Source organism: Trichosurus vulpecula, chromosome 5 (genome assembly GCF_011100635.1).
Source record: "Trichosurus vulpecula isolate mTriVul1 chromosome 5, mTriVul1.pri, whole genome shotgun sequence".
Lineage (NCBI taxonomy): Eukaryota > Metazoa > Chordata > Mammalia > Diprotodontia > Phalangeridae > Trichosurus > Trichosurus vulpecula.
Window position 1 is genome coordinate 290,549,089 of NC_050577.1, and position 18,459 is coordinate 290,567,547.

Here is an 18,459-nt window from a genome sequence, read left to right on the forward strand (position 1 = left end):
TCTCAGTATTTACACTTTATTGACAAGGCCACTTGAGCGGTAAACAAAAATAGAGATATAAGGAAAAAGGGACATATAAATTTGCACAAGTGTGGACACACACCAGAGCCCATGAAGTTTTCAAACACACACGGCTATGTCTGGGAGCACTCTGCCCAACAACTATGATGACATATGTTTTCTAAACTTTATATTACCAAAGTATGCAAAGTTGGATCATACAATGAGGTCAAGAAAACTGTGCCTCAGAATGTTAACAAAATCTCTTCAGAAAGTCTGAACACCTCCATGTTTCCCCCATGTCTGCCGGAAACTCTCAATTTTACATCAGTTACAATTTTTACTTTTTCCGTACATGAAAGATTATCAAAAATATATTGAGAAGTCTAGCACTAATCATGAATATTTCTATTTACATTAAACAAATTCATTACCGAGTACTTTATATACAAATTACCATTTGTCCTTTGTGAAATTCAATAAAAAGTTAAAAACCATAGAAATGCCATTGGAAATGATGCATCTCAAAAATGTAACTGGTTTCCATCAATAAAGAACATTTTGAAATAATTTATTGAAAGAGTATATTACTTTAGACTTCGATTTCAACTGCAACAGTATTTCCTACTGAATGGAGGGAAAAACCCCACAAAGCCAAAGTTCTGATTGCAAGAAATCCACCATAGACATTGCTATTTCCTGCTCACTCACACCATCACCTGGGCACTCTGCTGGCCAGGCCTGGCAGATCCTCCAAAACCTGAGCAAACACCCCTTCCCTCAAGGGACCTACAATCCAGTTGGACAAAGACGCCACGAATGTGTGGAAAGCTCACCTAGAACAGAAAGACTTAAGGAACTGCTTGATAGCAAATAAAAGGGATAAGATCAATTAACGAGGTAAGCAGTCAGTCACTGTCACGGGGTCAGGAGAAAGCAAAGTCTTTTTGTCTTAGAGACCAATTCAAGTGAAGGAGTCACCGTGTGCCTCTGAAGCTAACTTCAATCGTACATAATTAAATGCGTGATAGCTACAAGACATCTGCTCTGGCTTCGCCGAGTCCCCTGAACTTCCCTAGGAGCCTCAGAGAAAAAAGGGCACAGGGGAAGGCAGCTCGGGATGGGATGTGGGGGTGACTGACTTGGCTGCTTCAGAGAAAGGCAAGTACTACCCCCTCCTTCCCTGCCCCCAATCATTTCCAAACTCAAAAGGATCTCTGCTTCTAAGGTGGCAGAATAAATGAAGGAATCTGGAAAAAATTACATTAAGGGAAGAGCTTCTAGAAGGAAGCCTGTGAGAAGCACCCACAGCTAGCAGCCCTGCCCTGTTCTCACACAGTCACATAGTTAGGGAAATGGGATGGTCTGATCATTGTCTCTACACATTTATTTCTGCCAGAAAATGAGGACTTGCAAGTTCACTGATTCATCTACTAAGAGCCCATCTCCAACTCGATGATTTAATCATGATTCTGCCCATTCTTGGAGGATCAATAGCGAGTCTGTGTCTCTGTGTCATTTTCCTTTATCACACCAGAAGGGCTGAAGCTCTTCGGCATAGACACCTAGTTTACGCTCTGTCGCTGCATCTTGGGGCCAATGCTCTGAGCCTCCTCCTCTTGCCTATGCCGCTTTCCGCCGCCGCTGAGGGAGCTCCTTCCTAGACATTTAGAGATGTAAATTTAGGACAGAAAAGGCAAAGAGAACATTACGTTCATTCTGCTTGCTTCTTACCTTGCTTTAACATGTAAGCCTGCTGACTGTCTTCATGAGCATAATGTGAAATCCCACTCCCCTGAGAGTAACCTAGTTGTGTTTGAAAAACAAGAGACATTACTTGAGCTAAAGGACTCACTTTATTCCCCGGCTACCGGTTCCTTATGAGGCAGAATTAAAATCCAAATGACCAAAAATTTATTTATCCAAATGTTGGAAACATTCCAATTCAGCCCGTGACCAGTGTTCAACCCGAGAAGTATTATAGACAGATCTTCTCATCTGAAGAAGATTTAAATGATGAATAACAGAAAGGAGAAATACACATGCTTGGGAGGCTGTAAGGCAACAGCTTTCATTCAATTATGGGGGACGAATGTAGGAACATACCTCCTGTCACTCTCTCCCTCAGTTTAACCTATTTTTCTTCCGCAGTCCTAGAAAATGCTTGTTTGATTTTATTAAGTTTTGGAAATTTTCTTATACTGAATTTCTTTAGGTAAGTAATAAAAAGAATGTTCACACTGCTCTCTCTACAAAAGCTTTGGTCATTTGTCTGAACAAAGCTATTCTCTTGGTTTTGCACACATGGGCAAACACTGACAACAAACGTTTCTATACATACTTCACCTCTGAAAAGGTTCTGAGCTAAAAGGTTCCTTAGGCCACGATGTTTTGGCACAAGGGGACCTTAAAACACCCAATGTATTGGACATTCCTCCTCTAATCAGGAAAAAAAGAGAATGGATAGTAATGAAACATCTGCAAACTGTACAAGTTTAATGCATGGCATGGGGGCTGGAAATTATCTCCAGTCGATTAAAAAAGAAAGAACACAGAAAATCTTTCCAAAGATCTGGCCAGGAGGAAAATTCATCATCAAACAAGGGATGGAAGAGAACATAAAAGAACATCTAATTTTTATCACATCAAATAAAAAAGCTGTGCATGAATAACTTAATGTAAGTATCAGCTGGGAAAAAAACTCATCAACTGTCTGATATCCAAGATACACAGTGAGCTGACACACCTATCATGGCCCAGAGCCACTGGCTCATGGAAAAGTTAAGGTACATAAACGATTTTCAAAAGAAATGCAGGCTGAGATGAGCTGTACGGAAGATGCTACAGACGGCGAATGGAAGAGAAATGGAGGAGAACAAACAAGGTTCCAACTCACAGCCGCTCAGCCTGGCAGAGAAGACAAAGGGCAAAGGTCATACTGGAGAGGTACGGAAGGCAGGTGCTGGGGGCTGAGTTCAAGAAGAGCCTTGGCGTGCCTCAGCAGCCCCAGTGCTCGGTTAGCGGGTCCTGCTTCAGTGGCCCCAGCATGCGGTTAGTGGATGCACTCAAAGGCACTCCAAGGTGGATGAAACCCCCTCATTTCTACTGCAGTATTTACTACAGTTCTTTTTGAAGAACTAGAAATATGTCTGCCAGGGAATAGCCAAACAACTGCATATTTTTGCATTGTGAGAAAGAGTGAAGTGAGGAATTCAGAGAACTTTGTCCAGACTTTAATGACTGCAGTGATACAGAAGAAAGGGAGCAGATGCAACACCAGAACACATGCCATGACCACAATAACGTAAGTAAAACAACATGAGAATTGTGTTTCAGCCTTTGGATCAGCAGAAGATGAGAGGGGGCCTCCTCGGATGGATGCCCGCTCTCAGGAGGCCACCCCTTGTGCTCTGCCCTTCTTTCTGACAAAGGAGGGCTCCATGGAAGAACCTAAGGAAGACCCTGCCCTGACGCCCATCTTGGGGCCTTGGGGCCCACTCGTTCCCCTCCCTAGAGGGGTCCTTTCCCTTGTTGGCTGATCAGCCCTCCCCTGCCTCCTTGGGGCGCTCTGGTCTGGGCTTCCAAGAGGGCCTCTGCTCTGCGTCGAGGTCAGGAAAGGCTGAAACTGTTCAAAGATGTTATCTGAGATACCTGGCTGCTGAACGCCACTGGCTCCTGTCGGGGGCTCTGGGAGAGCACAGGCCTGAAGTATCTGACCATCGCTGACACCCGCTGGAGCTCCTGGGGACCAAAAGGTCAAATTCTTATAAGATTATTTAGGTTTTTAAGGAGCATCTATCATTCTATTTTCACAGAATGTGAATGTTTGTTTGGAAAACAAAAGATATACTACATTTGCTCTCTATTTTGATACCTGATTCAAAAAGACTTATTTTTGTCAAGTATAGATCACAAAGCTTTACATTCTAACTTTTAAAAAGGAGCCTCCCTTAAATGAGGCTTGCACTTAAAGCTCCCACACGATCAGCCACAAGCTGTTGTTAGTTGCGTGGTGTGGACGTTTCAAAGACGTTAACGACCCCTTTAACAAATGACAGATTTGATTTTCATTTAGTATATTAAAGATGATTTGATGATTTCTTACATCACGGAAATGCTCTCCACCTTTCGTGTGCAATAACATCTCATCCAACTAAGTTAATTGCATAAGGTCATTTCTATGAGTTTGGTCAATGACCAACAACTGGACACCTTCCCCAGGTACAAGGCCTCTGTGCCTCTTCCTAAGAGTCGAGGGGCCTGCAGGCGGCCCCTGGGTGAGGAAAGCTGTTTTTAACCCTCCGACTCTCCCTTCCAAAGCAGCTTTTCTGCAGAGAGATGTGACCAGTAAGCCTTCTTGATGAGGTGGGGTTTCCAGAGAGAGTACATACCTCCACCGCTGCTGCTACAAGCAGGAATGTTTTCTCCAGGTGCATAGCCCATGAGGCCACCATTCCCGTTCGGGTTGGAGGGCACAGAAGCAAGAAGGCCTGTAGGGGAAGGGGAAGGGGAAGGGGAAGAATTCCCTGTGAAAATATGACTGAGATCTGAGTCAGAGGCAAACACAGTTGTCTCTCCAGACTACTCCGGACATACCCAGTCCTCTGTATCGTGACAGCTGCTGATAGATCTGCTTCATCCTCTCGATGTTCAGACGGCTGGCCTCGGCATGGTTTACCATCGGTTTAGGGTAGTTCACGCCGATCAAGCACTTTGCCACCTTCTGGACACTTTCTGGTGCGTTCCAGGGATCATAGATATATTTTGCAGGGAAGCCTCTCAGGACAGGCAGGTAGCGTCTACGGTGAGAATAAAGGAGAGAAGAGACATGAACAAAAGGTGCGGAGATTTAATCCCGGCTGATCCTCCATTTCCCAGCGAGCTGTGCTCACAGCTGGCTATCCTAGCTAGGCAGGCCACCTCTGCTGCTTACCTGATATAGTCTCCATTGGGATCGGTTCTCCTACCGAAACCGACGGGACAATAGCAGTGGAAAAACTGCTGAAAAAAGGAGCTACAGGACAGCCACATCCAGCTCCCTGCATTGATGCTCCAGTCGGCATCGAGCAGCAGCTCTTCGAAAACCTTTGGGAACAAAAGCAGCCTGTTAAGCGAGCCCCCACCTGCCCACGGGTGCCAGGAGGAAGGATGACCTAAAAACCAGGCACCCTTCTCTGGGGCCGAGCCCCACATAAATGGAGGGAAAGCAGCCTGGGTGCTGGGGTCATACAAAGGGAGCTGATAATGCACCTGGGCCCGGTCACCAGCTCTCTCCATGATTTCAGGAGACAGAAACTGCCACAAGGTGGTGCTTTACAAAAAAGGTTATGGGAGTAATGGGGCCCTCTGACCCCTGCCCCAGGCCTGACCCTAAGCCCATCTGCTCCCCTCCGCTGCTTCCCTGCCCTGCCAGAGGCACCCACGGGCACAGCGATCAGCATTTTCATAAGGACAATCAAAAGCAGATGCTATCAGCTCTCAGGATTGCTATCTCTATACAACAGGAGTGTGTCCACTCACGGGACCTCCAGGAGCTCTGCTCTCTTCAGACTCGGAGAAGCATGGGCTCCTCCTCAGGGTCTGCCCTTTCCTTCCCCATCTTTATGCCCATTCCCCTTCTCCCCACCACACATGCACACACACACACACACACACACCATACACACTCTCTTACATGCACTTTCTCACACACACACACACACACACACACACACACACACACACCACACACTCACACACACACATACATACCACACACACTCTCTCTCTCACACACACACTCACACACACTCTCACACATACCACACACATACACATGCTCTCTCTCTCTCTCTCACACACACACACACACACACACACACACACCACACATACACATGCTCTCTCTCTCTCACACACACAGACACACACACACAGACACACCACACACATACACATGCTCTCTCTCACACACACATACACACACACACCACACACATACACATGCTCTCTCTCTCACACACAGACACACACACACACCACACACATACACATGCTCTCTCTCTCTCTCACAGACACATACACACACACCACACACATACACATGCTCTTTCTCTCTCTCACACACAGACACCACACATACACATACCACACATACACATGCTCTGTCTCTCTCACACACACACAGACACACACACACACATACACACCACACATATACACATGCTCTCTCTCTCACACACACACCACACATACACATGCTCTGTCTCTCTCACACACACACAGACACACACACACACTACACACATACACACGCTCTCTCTCTCCTCTTTGAGCCTCAGTCTCCTCATTTGTAAAAGGAGGCTAAGTAAGCCCCCACCACAGACCTCACAAGAGCTTCACAAATGCTGCAGTTCTACGTTTGCGAATTGTCATTATTAAAAATAAACACCGCTGGCTAAGAGCAATGCCAGCAGTGGGCATTTCCAGGCAGCCCTCTCTGCCAGGCACTGTGCTTGATGCCGTACAAGTACCATCTCATGACAAAAGGAATGGCGTCAGCCTGGACTGGGTGGCCCAGAACCCTTCCCCGGCCCTGCTGAGCTCAACATTTTTGTCACTGGCGTGGCCAAGGAGGCCGAGGCCCTGGGCTTATCAGATTTTCCAATGATGAAACACTGAGAATAACTAATGCACAAGACGTGATGGAATCAGAATTTTGGGAGATCACAGTAGGTTTGAACAGGGTTCCAAAACAAACAGTACATGCTTTTGCCCAATCAAATTTCCAAGTCTTGTACTCAATGTGAACGTTACTGCACAGGAACAGAAGGGGTGACCTGGCGTAGGGGTTCATATGGAAAACACTTGGGGTTTTCTGGGCCCTGTCAGCATAAGAAGGAGTGACGCTGGGCTGGATCTGGGGGTGTAAATGCTGAGGAGGAGAACCTTTGGGGTGGTAGGAGGGTGGCACATCTGTCTTTAAATGCCCGAGGGGCTATCACGTGAGATAAAGATCAGAAGGAAGCAAGTAGAAGGCAGATGAAGAAATTAACAATTAGGGTTGTCCCAAGCAGGAACAGCTTCCTCATGAGCTAGGGACGTCCTTTTGGCTGCACAGGTTTTTCTACCAATGTGGATGTTAAGAGGGGTGGGCAGTCCTGGCCAGATGCCCTCAGAGGCTAGGGCCAACTCAAAGATCCTAGATTTCTAGGGCTGGGCATTTTTATAACATGAGCCCACCATTCACTGTGCTTTAGGAGCCTGACATTGGAGAGTCCATGGAAGCAGGTCTCCATAAAGAAGGGGCTTCAGTGGGTCTCAGGTCCTACTTCCAAAGCAGGGGCTCTGCCCTTGGCCCAGGTCATATCTGACCTCCTGGAGGGAGCTGGCTGCCCACTCCTCAGGGAGGCTTGGACTAAAATGCCTGACTCTTCACTCTTGCTCACAGCCCAACCTGTCCCCACGCCTGTTACTTCTCCCTTCTCAGCATCTCTCCAATATGGTCCCTGCCCCAAGCCTGGGCCAGGCCCCCAGCACCTCACAGCCAGACCACTACAATAGCTGCTGGGGGTCTACTGGTCCCAAGTATCTCCTCCCTCCTCCAGTCAATCCTCTACTGATGATCAGGAAACTGATCTCTCAAAAAATTCAGGTCTGACTATGCTCCCCTCCGGGATCAACAGAAAATGCTCTGTTGGCTTTTGGCAGCCCCTATAATCTAGCTCCTTCCTGCCTGTCCAGTCTTCTTATGCCCACTTGCCCCACATTCTGGGGTCCAGTGACCTGGGCCTCCTGGGTGTTCCTGGAGCATGACAGTCCATCTCTGGATGCTGGGGGTTTTCAATGGCACATGTCGCCCTGTGCCTGAACACTCTCCCTCCTGGCCACCTCCTACAGGAAGCCTGTCCTGACTGGCATTAATGCTAGTGCTGTCCCTTTCCCGTAAATAGCTTGTGTATGTACAGCTGTTTGCACATCATCCTCTCCATTAGACTGAGTTCCTTGAGGGCAGGGACTGTGTCTTTGCCTTTCTTTGCATCCCCAGGGCTTAGCACAGTGCCTGGCACAAGAAGGTGTTTAATCAGTGCTTGTTGACTTAACTCCCAGCTCTTGAGTCTCTATGATTCTGAAGCACCGTAGAGTCTCAGCATCTCAGCACCCTACAGATCATCTCGCCCAGCTCTCTCATTTTATAGGTAAAGACACTAAGGCCCAGGGAGGGAAACCACTTCTCCAAGGTCCTCTGGTCTGCTGGGGCAGAACTTCAGAGTCAGAGCCCAGCATGCTCTTGCCAGGGCAGCCATCTCAAGCACACAGCCTGCTGCCGGGTAATGAGAAGTTTACTAAGGACATTGCCTACCTTCATGCCCTCTTCCCAGCTGATCCACAGGTCCCCTCGAGTCAGGAAGCAGGCGACCGCGTGTCTGGCCAAATGGTGAATCCAGCCCTCCTGACGCAGCTGGGTCATGATAGCATCGATCCAAGGGAAGCCTGTCCTGCCTTCAGCCCACTTGGCTAGCGCCTCGGGGTTTCTGTCCCAGGGAATCTGAACGCAGATGGGGTTCCCTTCCATTTTATCAAAGCGTGGGTTGTTTGTGGCTGCTGTGTAGAAAAACTCACGCCACAAGAGCTGCCCGTAAAGAGAGAGGGGAGGCGAGCTGTTCTTCTTTACCTGACAAGGAGAAAACAGAGCATCAGGAGCGCCTGGACGGTGAGGAGCAGCTGACAGCCACACCCGGGTGCCAGAGCAAGGGTCCTACCTTCTTGTAAAGGTCTGTCAGCTTGAAGTAGAACAGACGGCATGACAAACAGCCAAAGCGCAGGTAAGGACTGAGGCCAGTAGGGCTTGCTAGAAGGGAATTTGCGTTCATCCTTGGTCTTTCAAAGTTTGCCACCCAAGCCTAAAGTCACAAAGAATTCCAGTTAGTTGTTTTTCCTGCATTTAGAGAAGGGTTCAAAATCATTATTTTACATGGCTGTTCTTGGTGGATAAACTTATTCTATATAACGACCCTCTGAGCCGCACTTTGACAAAGGGTCAGAAAGGATGACTACAAATGAGAGGGGAGGCCTGTGCTCCAGCTGCCCCACCTGGGACGTCCCACTCATGGAAACCACAGCCATCTGCATGGGGCTGAGCCATCTTTGTCACGTCTGGTAAGGTCACGGTTAGGAGTTAAGAATGGAGATGGGACCCCTGCAGGCACGAGGCGTTTCAGACATGCACACACCAGACGGCACTTGGCACACATTGGGCACAACGCCCCAAATGGATGGCAACAGGTCACAGGGATGAGCTATCTCCTTCAGGAAGGGGGCTGCGGGTGTACAATGTCCCACTCACATAGGGAAGCAGAGCTCAGGGAAGGGGACAGACATCTGCACAGCAGAGATCAAAGTGGCCAAAATCCCTAGTGCTCAACCAGGCACGGCTTTGCCCAGTCAAGTCCAAACTCTTAGAGTTCTCTGCTCAAATTATAGGGATCTGGCATCCAGTTCCTGCCATGCTCCTGCCTACTTTTTTTTTTAGTGAAGGTTGAGAGATCATTTTTAAGATGCCAGGTTAGCAAGAGAGCAGAGATCATCATACTTTTCTTTCCAAATGCCTCTCCAAGCGTGTGAGGGCTTCTGTCTCCCCACCAGGCCACACCGCAGAAGGCAAGCCGTCTGTATCAAAACCTACGGAAACAGAAAAGACAGCTTTAGAAGTCAGGGAGACAGCCAGAGACAGAGGGAACACTTGGCCCAGTGTCTCGTGTATTGTGGGTGCTGAGCAAAAGTTAAATGGCTGACTGATGTAATCTCGGCAATTATGAGAGTATAAATAAAATGACTTTTGTAAAGCACTGTAGTGTTTGAATAATGCCCCACACGTATCATACAATTCTCACAACCACCATGTAATGCATTTGGGGAAATCAAGGCTCAGATTATGTGCTGAGGGCACATGGATGTGGGACTAGAATTCAGGTCTTCCTGATTCTACTTTATTCATGACCAGAAGTTGCTGAATAATGCCCAAGATTTCTTTCTTCTTTTCTTGCTCCACACGATCTCACTTGGTGACCTCATGAGATCCCATGGATTCAATGATCATTTCTAGGCTGATGTTTCTCAAATCTGCAGAGCCAGCCCTAACCTCTCTCCTAAGACCCAGCCTTGCATCTCCAACAGAGCCTATTGAACACTAGAAACTGGACATCCCATGGCCACCAGAAACTCACTGCATCCAACACTGGACTCATTGGTCTTTCTCTCTGAGGCCTCCCCTTTTCCCAGTTTTCCTGTTAGGAAAGGGCACCACCGTCATGTCAATGGCATCCTTTGGTTCTCCCTCTCACCCCCTTCACCAGACATCCAATCAGCTGCCACATCCTGTCTTTTCTATTCTACAAACGTGAGATGACGTTTTCACCAGCCCTGTGGTGCTGGCCTTCACCACCTCATGACTGCAATAGCCTGTTGGCCTCTCTACTCAGGTCTCCTCACCACCACTCCCTCCTCCACAAGTCTGACTGTCCTCAAGCCCAAGTCTGACCCTTGTCCAGTAAAATCCACTGGCTCCCTGTCACGTCCTCAGCATTGGGTCTCTCCTCTCTTTCCGGTCTTGGGGAACCTTCTTCAGCCCCGAGTCTGTGATCCAGTGACCTGGGCCTCCCTCACTATTCCTGGCATAAGACGCTCCATGCTCTGACTTTGGAAATAATCACTGACCATCTCCTGTGCCCGGAATGCTCTCTCTCCTTGTCTCCTCCCTGGTCTCCTTCAAGTCCCAGCTAAAATTCCAAATTGTAGAGGAAACCTTTCCCAGCTCCTCTTAATGTTAGAGGCTTCCCTTCAAGAGGACTGCCAGCTGATCCTGCATCTACATCTATCTTGTCTGCACAAAGCTGTTTCTGTGTGTCCTCCCCATCCCATGGGAGCTCCTGGAGGAACTCCTCAGGCCTGGCACAGAGAAAGCACTTGAGTAACACTGGTACAGAGACTAGGGATGGCCCCATCCTTGCGGCTTGCATCAGATGGCTGCAGGGTTGGATTGATCTTCACATGGCACACCAATGCAAACATCTCTAATGACTTATTTGTTAGTTTTCAACTTTCATTTAGCATTTCTCATTTTCCTTCCTTGGTAGATGGAGTCATGTGTGAGATGTCAGCTGGATGCTGTGACTTGTAGTCAACCTCTTAAACTCCAGGTAGAACTGCTAATTTTAACATGTTTATTCCAAACTTAACAAACAGCCAATGAAATGGGCATTTCCACATATGAGGTGGAAGAGAAAGAGGATTATGCATGAAGCTGCAACTCTGCTCTGGACAGTGCTTAGCACGGTGCCTGGCACACAGCAGGTGCTTAATAAATGCGTACCGATTAACTGGTTGGACAGCTGGCTTCTCCTCCTCAGAGCTTCCCAATGTCTACTTTTCTGTGCTTTATTCTGTTCTCTGCATTTATTTTTTTAAGAAGATGCCTTAATGGCCCTCTTTTCTTTCTCCTCTTTTGCTGCTTCCTCTACCCACCCGTTGTCAGAAAAAAAGGAGAGAAGGAAAACAAAACTTTTGTGACCAATACTCCGTCAAGCAAAACCAGCGTCCATGTTGGCCTCGCTCAATCATGCAGGCCTCATCCTGTCCCCCCGGTCCTTCACCTCTGAGTTAGACACTGCTTTAACACACCTAGCTCTTCCAGGGAGGGCACGCCATACTTCTCATCGTGTTCATCTGAGACGGGGGTAACACACTTGTGCATCACTTCAGGTGTTATGGTATCCACCGGTGTTGCTAACGGCTCCATTTTGCTGATCAGAGTTTGGAACCTTTTATACGTAAGAGGCGGCTGTCCACCATTCAGTTCTATGATCCTGTGATATAAGGAGAAACAACGGCTGGTATTAGTACATAAAAAAGAATGAATCTATTTGAGAATGAATATTTAAAAACCCTTAAAATGAAAGGTGAAACTGATCTCCAATCAACCTCTGGGACGGCTCCAGCCAGATGCAGGAAAAGGAAACTCAGTCGTGGGATTTAATAAGAATCCTTATAATAACACTTAAAGGGGATACTCTCTCTCTCTCTCACACGCAAACACACATACACACGCACTCTGTCACCATCTCTTTCTCTCTCTCTCTCACACACATTTTCATCTGAAATATACGGAATGGGTGCTTCAGGACAGAGATGCCTGTGTGGGGTGGGTGAGGAAAGGGAAATCCCCTTTCTGATTCTATCCTGGTCCCCATAACGTTTCCCCAAAAAACATAAACTTAAATTTGCCTGTCCCTTTGTTGTCTATTGGAATGTGTAAAGGGCTTCTCTATATATATGTATTAACTCATGTAGCCAGCTAATCTCACCATCATTCATGGTTCAGACTCTAACCTACATGTAATATTTAGAAAGGTCTAAGATGAGTATACCTTACTCTAAATATATGCACAATTACACATAGAAGAGATGAGAACAAAACGGTTCAATTATGCTCAGTATATTCCCTATCTTTCACGATATGAGTTGAAACCAAGAGTCAAAGCTTGATCCTAGAAAGCAAACTGGAAGTTCACTATCAAAGATATTTTGAATTCTAGGTGCAAATGAAGACATGTGGTAGGTCACGATCATAATTATTTTCTGCTATAACTATTTTTGCAAAGACATCGAATAAATTACTTTAGTACAAAGTACACCAACTGTAGACTGGTAAGGCAAAGGAGTCGCAGTACTAATTTGTGAAAATGAGCATCTAACTAAAGGAATGCCAATTCGTCTACAAAGACCCTGAGGAATTATAAGACTTCTGCACCATATATCATGTTATTTTGTATTTATTAATTCAAGAAACACTGACTGACTTAGTCCTCTCAGCTACGAATTGCACTAAGTACTTAGGGGATACAGGAGTGCTGTACAGCCCAAGACACTGACACCTGTATTTATTAGGGCAATACAACACAAGTGTCTGATGAGGTAGAGACAAGTACTGTAACTGGACGGGAGGAGTGATCACTGCAGGCCAGAAAGAAGTGACCTCGGCCAGTAGGCAGGCAAACAAGCCCACCAGGAAGGCCGGCCTTACATACAGCAGCTGGTTATTTCCTTTCAGCCCGACAGATGAACAGAGTAGTCGCTAGTTTAGCTACACGATAGGAAATTCCCACAGGATTGACCCTACATTCCTGAGGAGGGCCTTTTTTGGATGGGAAGCAGACTGGCAGACGGAGAGGAGGGGGCAGGGAATTCCAAGCAGGGGGCTGGAGGGAACAAAGGTTCAGGATGGGCAAGGAAGGTTTAACTCATGCTTACTCTCACACAGTGCCTGGCACCCCACAAGTGCTTACTAAATGCTCACGCATTAATTTCCATACTGTTTGTTACTTCTCATGTAAAGGCACATTTTTGGATCCCACCACAGAACATACTTGTCGAGGTCGTACAGAGTGTGCGAAATCCGTACGATGACCTCCACCCCTGCCTCACTGGCCAGTTTCTTAATAGCTGCATCGCGTTCCTTTCCAAAGGGCTCAGAATCATATTCAATAGAAAGCTTAGCGATGTTCCACTCCTACAATAAAAGAATGCAGACAAAGCAAACAGATTTCAATAAAGTTTTTTCCCATTATAATAATAAAAGAAATACAATTAGGAAAGATCCTTCTGTAAAGATACATTTTGAACCCCATTAATTTGTATTGATTCACTCCCTTTAATGACTGTGTTAAAAACTGCTGCTCACATTTACAGCTTATATGGTGGCCTTACCTCGCAAGAGGAATAAGTGTGAACATTATATGTTAATGATGTTGTACATGGCAACATTCTCTCTTGCAAGCATTTTATCTCAAGAAATACAGGGAAGTAAATGAGCTGGAGGCTGATTAAAAAGATGCCTCACCAGACATCCACCGGAAGACCATGCATGAGAAGGTGAAACCAGAAGCTGTGTCCCAGGACAGGTGAGAGATCACACGGCCCATTCAAGAACAATTTATTCTAGGAAGCTGGACATACTTATCTGATGCTTTGAATAACTCTACATCGAGGGCAGTATCAAACATGTATCTTCAGAATGAAATGAGAATTTTATGTACTGAAAGGATCAGAGCATGAGGGGAGAAACTACTGTGGAGGAGAGATCCATCTTCCTCAACACCATGGGAAATTCAGATTATTAGGATTACTGATTGATTAATGATTAGAGTTGTAGTTAGTCACTGAAATGAATATCTGTGGATCAGATTTAGGAGTAGAGTTTGGAAGAACCTAGGTACCTGAATTTCTTTTTCTTTTAAATTTCTTTCTAATTTTTAGTTTACAACTCAGTTCCACAAGTTCTTGAGTTCCAAATTTTCTCCCCCTCCCTCTCTCCCCACCTCCCCCTTAAGACAGCATGAAATCCAATATAGGTTTTACACATACCTTCCCATTAAACTTATTTACACAACAGTCAAGTTGTAAAGAATTATGATCAATGGAATGAATCATGAGAAGAAGAAACAAAACCGAAAGAGAAGGAAAAAAAAAAGAGCGAGCCAATAGTTTGCCTCAATCTGCATTCAGACTCCATAATTCTTTCTCTGGATGTGCATAGCTTTTTCCATCATGAGTCTTTTGGAGTTGTCTTTGAATCTTGCATTGATGAAAAGAGCTATCTATCAAAGTTTGACATCATGGAAGCAATGTGTCTGTGGTTGTGTCCAATGTTCTCCTGGTTCTGCTCCCCTCGCTCATCATCAGATCATATAACACTCTCCAGGTTATTATGTAGTCCATCTGCTCCTCATTTCTTATAACACAATAGTATTCCATTACGTTCATAGACCACAATTTGTTTAGCCATTCCCCAACTGATGGGTATCCTCTTGATTTCCAATTCTTTGCTACTACAAAAAGAGCTGCTATAAATATTTTTGCACATATGGGTCCCTTTCCCACTTGTGTGATCTCTTTGGGATACAGCCTTAGAAGTGGTATTGCTGGGTCAAAGGGCATGCACTTTTTTTATAGCCCTTTGGGAATAGTTCCAAATTGCTCTCCAGAATGGCTGGATCAGTTCACAACTCCACCAACAATGCAATAGTGTTCCAATTTTCCCACATCCTCGCCAGCATTTATGATTTTTCCGTTTTGTCATGTTGGTCGATCCGACAGGAAAGATGTGAGGTACCTGAATTTCAAGGGCTACAATCTGGCCCTGTCTCTTGGGGGAGATAAGGAGGATAGTGGTGGATGAGTCAACCTGGTCCAGAGATGCTTTGCCCACCACTGGGCAAAGTGGCGTCTGGTATGGGACTTTCCAGCAGGTATTCTGGAGACTCCCTCTTGCCAGGCAGTGTGATATGTGCCCACCCTTCACCTTTCTTATAGATCAATCACAGTCATACTTTCATTTGCATCACTGGGCCTTATGTAACCACCCAACTATACAAAAAGATGCTCTGACTATAATGTGTGTCTCTGGTCACTGAGGAGCCACTAACCTCTATTATTAGCAAATGCTAACTTTGATAATAGATTATGCTTGGACTTTTGTGCCTCAGATTCCCTTTATCACAGATTTTTATTGCCACAATCACAAGGAACAATTGCTGATCTGTCACCAAATAGCAGATAGGAACAAGGGTCCTGGGAGTGGCAGTACCCCCCGACTACTGGTCCTGCTTCCAGCCCAGCTCTCCAAGCCATCACAGGGCGGGGAGCAACTCCAGTGGGCCAACCATTCCCAACTAACTGCTTTCCCCCCACCCCACAGGGAAAGCAAGCCTGCTGAGCTGAAGCAATATGGTACCCTGAGGGAGACACAGGAGGCAGTATGTACCAGGAAAGTCAAACCAACGTCTCTCCTCAGACCCCAATGGAGACAGGCCAAGACCCTGAAGCCAAGGGCCATGGGAAGAGCTGCAATGCCTGCAGCCAGCATCCTAGGATGCAGCCCTGGGGGAGGTAAAGCCTGACAACTGCTCCTAGAGATGCTGTGGCCACAGCTACAGAAGATCCAAAAGAGAAAGTTCTTGCCACCAAAATCCTTGGTCCTGTCCAGTGGTTCCAGTGAGGGTGCTTTGCTGCTGCCCCCTCAGGGCCATAGGACCTTCCTTAGACTTGCAGCTGAAACCTTCTCTATGTGTTGTCTCCCCATTAGACCCTGAGCACCTCAAAGGCAAGGACTCTGACTTTTCAGTTTTGTATCCCCAGAGCTCAGCACAGAGCTTGGCATGCAGTAAATGCCTCCTTCTCCATTCATTTTCATTTCAGACTGGATATGTGTGGTGAGGGAAGGGAGGAGGTGGGGATGACTCCTAGGTTAGAAGGGGAAAAGGAAGAAGGAAAGAGATGAATTCTGTTTTAGACAAGAAGAGGCTTATTCTGCTTAGCCCCAGAGGCCTAGAACGGGCTGGACACTTCAGAGGCAACAGGTTTGATGTCACAGAAAGTTCCCAATAGCTGGAGATGCCCCAAGATGGATGGGCTGCCTCAGGAAGGAGTGGGCTCTGTTTCATTCAGAATGTTAGAAGAGGAATTTATCTTATAACTCTAAAACTAAATTTATAATCATTCTATATCCGTTAAGCCTCTGTCTTTCATTTCATTTATATTCATATACTGCTTCCCAATGTCATCACTGCCTTGGGTTCAAATGAGATAAGAGATATAAAGTAATGATTACTCACTTACCACCTCTATGCAGATGACTTCCAAATCGATTCTCTTTTTCAAACTACAATCCCACGTCACCAAGTGCCTACAGGACATTTTCTTTTTTTTTTTTAATTTTTTTTTTATTTTTAGTTTACAACACTCAGTTCCACATAATTTTGAGTTCCAGATTTTCCTCCCTCCCTGCCCCCCTCCCTCCCCAAGACGGCATGGAATCCCACATATCTTCCACATATAACTTTGCAATGAACTAATCTACACACTAGTGGAGAAGAACCATGACCAATCATGAGAAAGAAGAAACAGAACCAAAAGAAAAAAACCAACCCAAAAACAAAAAGAGAGAAAAAAAAGGGGGGAAAAAAGGCAAGCATAAAGTGTGCCTCAATCGGCATTCATACTCCATAGTTCTTTCTCTGGATGTAGATATTGTTCTCCATCGTGAGTCCTTTGGAGTTGTCCCTGCACCTTGTGTTGCTGAGAAGAGCAAAGTTTGTCAGGGTTAGTCATCACAGAATCCATATATCCTACAGGACATTTTCACCTGGATGCTCCATTAGAATCTCAAAATCAACAGGTCCAAAATGGAACTCACTGTCTCTTCCCCTAAGCCCAGCCCTCCTCCTCCATTTCTGTGTCACCATTTCTTGCTCCCTTGGTACTGATGCTGCCAGGCCTGATGTTGTAGAATCCAAATGTGGTTGGTCCAGTATCAATGACAATAGGAAGAGAGTCCGACAGCAATACGAGCAGATCTGTTCCTCTTCATGTCTATTTGCTGTTCTCTTTCCAGTTTTACCTACAAATGCTTTCAGGATAACAGGCTTAGCTGGGCCAAGCACCCAGCTCTCTGCAGGCTTTTTTCCCTCTCCGCTCTTACTCTTGTTTATTTGAGGGAGGCCTTGGTCATTCTCCTGTGTAATAGGTAAGAGGTTTATGCTCCGGATAGGGCTCTCCTGTGGTTCTCCACTTAACCAGGGCGCTTAAGCTCGCTGAAGTGGTACCCATACGTCCTCAGCTTTCTCACCACTCCCATGCTTCACACTGGTTACCCTTCTTTAAGTGTATGCTTTTACATACTTAAGAAATGTTGGTAAAAGTCAATGTCTTTATTTTTGTTTGGTTCTCATTTTTGAAAATCAATAGTTTGTTTAAGTAGCTTTGGCTGGAGGTGACATAATCATTTGTGGTATCTTTATCCTCTCTTTTATTCTGGTATTGGTTTTGATGAGCCAGTTGACGAACTACTTGGATACAAAGCATTAAAATGACAACAGGAGAATTTAAACTTGGGGGAAAACCACAGCCTGTTTTATAGACGGGGTGAAGACAGAATCAGATGCAAAATGAGGTTCAGTCTAAAGAGACAGGCCCTCTAGCAAGACGCTACTGTGTAGAGACATGGTGAACACCTGTAGCTTCCAGGGCAGTATTAAAAGGTCTAAGATTGGAAATGCCAACTTCTGGACATTTAAGTAACACAAAGACCACTGAGAACAACAGCTTTTGTTACTGGGTATTTCACTCCAGTAGTAAACTGGCAAAGGACAGTCAAATCATATTATTATCAAACCAAGGAAATCAGAGATAAACAGCCTCATGGGCCTAAAAATCTCTTACTACATATTTATGTTTGCTAGTATATTGTCAGCAAAAGAATTACATCTACTATTCTAGACACAATACATCAATTTTCTTATTAGGAGATCTAATACAATGATGTGTGTGTGCATGTGCATGTGCATGTGCGTGTGCATGTGCGTGTGTGTGTGTGTGTGTGTGGATCTGCCTAACTTGATAAAACAGTATGAGAGTTTAAAACAA

The 18,459-nt window shown here is 45.8% G+C and overlaps 1 protein-coding gene across 2 annotated transcripts in view; it reads right to left on the reverse strand.

Moving 5' to 3' along the window:
- CRY1 (cryptochrome circadian regulator 1) overlaps nt 1-18,459 on the reverse strand; it is a 51,801-nt gene continuing 33,342 nt past the window's right edge. The window contains exons 3-13 of one of the 2 annotated variants that reach the window (XM_036761483.1): nt 13,404-13,546; nt 11,659-11,843; nt 9,572-9,660; nt 8,742-8,882; nt 8,342-8,653; nt 4,934-5,085; nt 4,597-4,799; nt 4,392-4,490; nt 3,652-3,741; nt 1,735-1,806; nt 1-1,660 (exon numbers count right to left, since the gene is read on the reverse strand). In XM_036761483.1, coding sequence (XP_036617378.1) covers nt 1,566-1,660; nt 1,735-1,806; nt 3,652-3,741; nt 4,392-4,490; nt 4,597-4,799; nt 4,934-5,085; nt 8,342-8,653; nt 8,742-8,882; nt 9,572-9,660; nt 11,659-11,843; nt 13,404-13,546 — 1,581 coding nt within the window. In that variant the 3' untranslated portion in view covers nt 1-1,565. The remainder of the gene's footprint in view (nt 1,661-1,734; nt 1,807-3,651; nt 3,742-4,391; nt 4,491-4,596; nt 4,800-4,933; nt 5,086-8,341; nt 8,654-8,741; nt 8,883-9,571; nt 9,661-11,658; nt 11,844-13,403; nt 13,547-18,459) is intronic. The other variant, XM_036761484.1, reaches the window with a different exon arrangement.